General features: G+C 45.0%; 1 protein-coding gene across 1 annotated transcript in view; it reads left to right on the top strand.

The window, feature by feature from the left end:
- Positions 1–5,000, top strand: part of acap1 (ArfGAP with coiled-coil, ankyrin repeat and PH domains 1) — a 28,795-nt gene that overhangs the window by 17,692 nt on the left and 6,103 nt on the right. Inside the window, exons 17-19 of the mRNA XM_079491715.1 lie at positions 2,560–2,744; positions 3,410–3,460; positions 4,693–4,865. Coding sequence (XP_079347841.1) covers positions 2,560–2,744; positions 3,410–3,460; positions 4,693–4,865 — 409 coding nt within the window. The remainder of the gene's footprint in view (positions 1–2,559; positions 2,745–3,409; positions 3,461–4,692; positions 4,866–5,000) is intronic.

The following is a 5,000-nucleotide window of genomic DNA, read 5'->3' as shown; positions in this document are numbered from 1 at the left end:
ATTCAATGGCAAATAGTCTATATAATATAATACGACCCCGTTTTTTAGGATATTTCCATTGGAAAAAAATCAGGCCAATAGAGTAGATAGATACTTCATTCATGACGTATGTGCTATTACTACACATCATCACAACGAGAACTTGAGACTGTCAGTAGTATCAAATGCTAATTTAGTAACACCTTTATTGTGCCTTGTGACATTTCCAAAGGTGTGCTTCTTGTACAAAACTAGACCCATCATCCCCACCTGCTGTTACAAACTGAACATTACATTACATTACATGCAGGTTTATTTCTGCATGTGGGTTGTGTTTACGCTGACGCTGACTACCAATGTATCATTCTGGCCTACATACAAACACTTAGTCAGTTACAGTTGGAGGCCATCGATATTGTCCTTTTCTTTTTGCTGAGGTTTGCGTGATCTGCGCAAAAGGACAGTTAACCCATTTTGGGCGGGAACCCCTTTTGGTGTTTTAAACATTGTTATAATTTAGCTATTGAAAAATAGCAGATCTACAAGCTCATAGCGCGCCACCGAGTGGCGCGCTACGAGCTTGTAGGTCTGCTATTTTTGAAAAATCGTGAAAATATTTATTTCAGAAAACTGGAGGATTTAGAAGGATCTTTTTTAAATTTTGAGGTCAGGCCTAAATGGGTCAAATGATAAGGGACAATATCGGTGGCACCCAACTGTACGTATGTCCACCGTCATCAAATCGCTGGTCTATTCATTTTCTCTGGCCCTGTTTGGTGACTTCCTCTTTTCTTCTCTCTCTGCTCCGCTGCGCAGAAGACAGGAAGTACTGCAGGTATATAATGCTGGTGGTTGGTGTCGTAATAAAAAGTGCCCTCCGGAAGCACGATGCATGCTTTCTACAGCATTAGTCTTAAGTCTTGTCTGTTATGTCAAATGTCATGTGTTATCAGTTCCGTGTGGAATAACTTTGGGTTTTCAGAGCACACATGGCTGTTTAAAGAGCCTCTATGTAAACTCAAAGTATTGCATGCTTGAAAGATTCTCCCCAGGACTTTGTCCAGGCAGGACTCACTCTACCTTTGTTTTATTTGGCTTGTACGTCTGTTTTCATTCTCAAAACATTGACATTTACTATTAGTGAATTACAGTAAAACAGAATGTTGTAGTGTATAGGCCTATTTTGTGGAAAGAAAATTACCTATTTGCCATGCAAACTATTTCCAGATTTTGGCTACACCGATGCGATTACATTTAATTAAACACAATACCGTTTTCCTTTTCTTAATTATTATCTAAAGGATAAAGGATAAAGGATAATTATCTTTCTATCAGTGTGTGTGTGTGTGTGTGTGTGTGTGTGTGTGTGTGTGTGTGTGTGTGTGTGTGTGTGTGTGTGTGTGTGTGTGTGTGTGTGTGTGTGTGTGTGTGTGTGTGTGTGTGTGCGTGCGTGCGTGCGTGCGTGCGTGCGTGCGTGCGTGCGTGCGTGCGTGCGTGCGTGCGTGCGTGCGTGCGTGTGTGTGTGTGTGCGTGTGTGTGTGTTAGCATTCTTATCACTCAGCTGTTCATTGCAAACGTTGTGGAAACAACAATCTGAAACCAGAAAGCTAGATTAGGTTCTCAGAAACTCCAGCTCGGTTTGTTTTTGTTTTTACGGTACCCCACGGGCTGTCATCATGTTGCATGCTGTTGTGGTGATATGAGGTTTCATGAGTGTAGCACAGTGGTTTTCAACCAGTGGTCCGGGGACTACCAGTGGTCCTTCAGTGGGTGGGCTCCAGGTGGTCCCCAGCTAAATGATGGAGAGTTGGTCACCAAATTATAGATCTTTAACTCTTGAGAGCGTAAAATGAATTCTGAATTGAATCTGCTTAAAGTCTACACAATTAAAGAGCAAATTTGATATTTTGATCAATGTTTGCTTGTTGTCTCTCCTATGGTACCAACATCAATACAAATAGAATCCAAAATAATGTACGCACATCTAAAAAAGAAACTTGCAGGTGCTGAACAAGATACGTACAGGAAAAGGAGATGTACTCCGCACACTGTTTAGCAGCTCCCAATGCAATTCTATTTAGTTAAGGATGACAAATCATCAAGTCATCCTTAACTAAATAAAATTGCACATTGTGCGGACTACATCTCCTTTTCCACCAACATCAATACAGCATGGAATTTGTGGACAAAATCTTATCCAACGACAACAAAATATTCTAAGTCTTGGGTCTGAGAGGCTAAGGGCTGTATTTCTCTTAAGTACCAGGTCTTATGACTTAACTTAAGACCTGGAGGCGTGGTCAATGCTTTTTGGCCACTCAGAATAGCCAAATGGCATTGATCACGCCTCCAGGTCTTAAGTTAAGTAATAAGACCTGGTACTTAAGACACACAAAATACTGCCCTAAATGTCATGAAATGGTGGTACGTGGCTCAAATGCAGAATAAATAATGGGACTTGATATGAAAAAGGTTGAAAACCACTGGTGTAGCATAACGTGAGTAAGCAATACTAATAAGCAATACTAGTAAGCAAAGCAATACCCCCCCACCCTCTTGTGCTCTCTCTCCATCTCTCAGAGGTGACAAGGAATCATGGATCCGCTCCAAGTACGTGGAGAAGAAGTTCATCCGGAAGCTCCCAGAGGCCAGACTGCGACGTTCGAGTGCCCAAAGGAGCCGGGCCTCCACGCAGGACCGCACCGCGCCTCGACCGGCACTCAAACCCAAGCCGAACCGAACCGCCACCCTGCCCCGTCTCACAGGTACCAGCATGGTCAAAGGCCGTGGTTCACAACGTGTCGTGATGTGACACCTTGTGAGCTTGTATCTGCTATTTCTGTATATTTCTGTATTTTTGTACACAAAAAAAACAGAAGTGTTTGGGGGTCTGTGGCATAATATATCTTCAGATGGCTGTCCCTGGCCAAATACATTTGGCATAATTTGGGGCTCCTTGACACGCAAACGTCTGAGAACCACTCCTGACGTGTGCATGTAAAGCCAGAGACAAGGCAGATGTACACTGTGTACTAGTGTGTAACACACACTATGGCACCGTAAAACCTGTATGGTTTGTTCATTTGTTATTCATCACTCACTCCCTCACTCACTCCCTCCTGCTGACATCACTACAAAACACATACTGTACACACCATCCCTAAACCTAAGGGTATTGTGTGTGTGTGTGTGTGTGTGTGTGTGTGTGTGTGTGTGTGTGTGTGTGTGTGTGTGTGTGTGTGTGTGTGTGTGTGTGTGTGTGTGTGTGTGTGTGTGTGTGCACGCACCAGGTTTGCACACAGCAGGACAAACAATCGCCAGAGGAACACCACATGACTCTCTTTCTCTATTTCTCTATTTTTCTCTCTCTCTCTCTCTCTCTCTCTCTCTCTCTCTCTCTCTCTCTCTCTCTCTCTCTCTATGTCCTTAGGGCTAAGCAGCAGTGACCTTGTCCAAAAGAACAATACAGGCATTCACATAGGTGAGATGCAATGCACACATGCCACTGTGCACACAGGTACACACAGAGGCACCACTGACATAACAAGTCAATGCCGGGGGGGTGGGGGGTTGACAGAGCGCACGACCAGGCCCCCTGACAGATCCCAGCCCCACTGTATGACACGATGCATTATGGTGTGATATAATATACAATACCGCATCAAAGCTTGACGTTTACATTGCTTTGAAACAAACAAGCCTTGGCTAATGCAGTTTTTTCTCACACAAATTCAAACCAGTTAAGAGTTCAGCACCACAGTGCACAGCGGACAAACACTTGCAAGTATAAGCACTATTTAAGGGTAGGATAAAAGCAGGCTACTCAACTTCAATTAATAACATTGTTGCAGGCAGTGACAGTACTGTACTGTAGCCTACCTGTTGACTCTACTCACCTAATGCCGCAGAGGTTCCATGTTTAACATACTTCCAAAGTGTGTACATTGTTTTTAAGTCACAGATATGCATGGTTTTCATATAGTAAATATATGAACTTTGGCTTAAAGCTTGTGTTTAATCCACGTGGGTACTTGTTTACCACTTGGTTAGACTATAGCGCTTGCCGGAATCAAAACAACTTGTCATGGCAGCTTGACTACAACTGAAATGGACTTCCTCTTCCTCTTCAAAATAAGAGTCACTTGTAATGATTAGTCAACACTAGTTTTATTCCTAACTCTACTTACAGGACGTTGATAGACATTTGTAGCACCCTGAGATAATGCTTTAAATGGGCCTCCTGCCTGCTTCTTGTAGCTGCAGCTGGAAGGCCGGGCCCCCGGAGTCCCGAGCCCCCTAGGGGCCCCTGGAGTCCCAAGCCGGGGAACGGCCGTACCCCCAGCTCCCCCTGACGGGCCACCCCTGAGAGGCACACATTTGGATGAAAAAATAGATGTCTGCAGTTATATAGCACAAAAAATATAGAGTATTTCTACACTGTGGTACTTCTTCTTAAAGAAAAAGATCATAGTAATTCTTCCACCACTGGTGTAGGGTCATGTGGCGGCCTGGCGGGGGCATTATAACCATTTGCCGATACCCCAGAAACTCTCCCTCTTATTCACAGCCTAATGTTGACAGGTATGTTTTATCTTTGCTATGCGAGAACATGGGTGACCGCAGGTCGTGCTTCACAAAAACACGGTTTTAGCTGATGAACAGACTCTGTCCATGTCCCCATGTCCCCCCCCCCTCCCCTCCCTCTCCCCCCAGAGGAGGACAGCGACGAGGACCTCAGTGGTCTCCACCCGGGGGCGCTGTTGTACCGGTCGGTGGCCCTGCAGAACTTCCCCTTCATGGCCGACGCCCTGGCCCACGGAGCCAACGTCAACTGGGTCAACGTGTACGAAGAGTCCAGCACGCCACTCATACAGGCAGTGTCAGCGGTGAGGCTTTGGAGAGGGAGATAGAGAGCAACCCCATCTCACAGAAATACGGCGAAATAGCATAGAATTGCAATTCCGTACAAACATACACGCCATATCAGGTTACATCTCGGCCGGGGCTGAGTCGGCTCTACC

The sequence above is a fragment of the Electrona antarctica genome, assembly GCF_951216825.1.
Source record: "Electrona antarctica genome assembly, chromosome: 21".
NCBI lineage: Eukaryota > Metazoa > Chordata > Actinopteri > Myctophiformes > Myctophidae > Electrona > Electrona antarctica.
The sequence above is the reverse complement of the archived record's forward strand: the minus strand, read 5'-3'. Positions and strand labels throughout refer to the sequence as shown.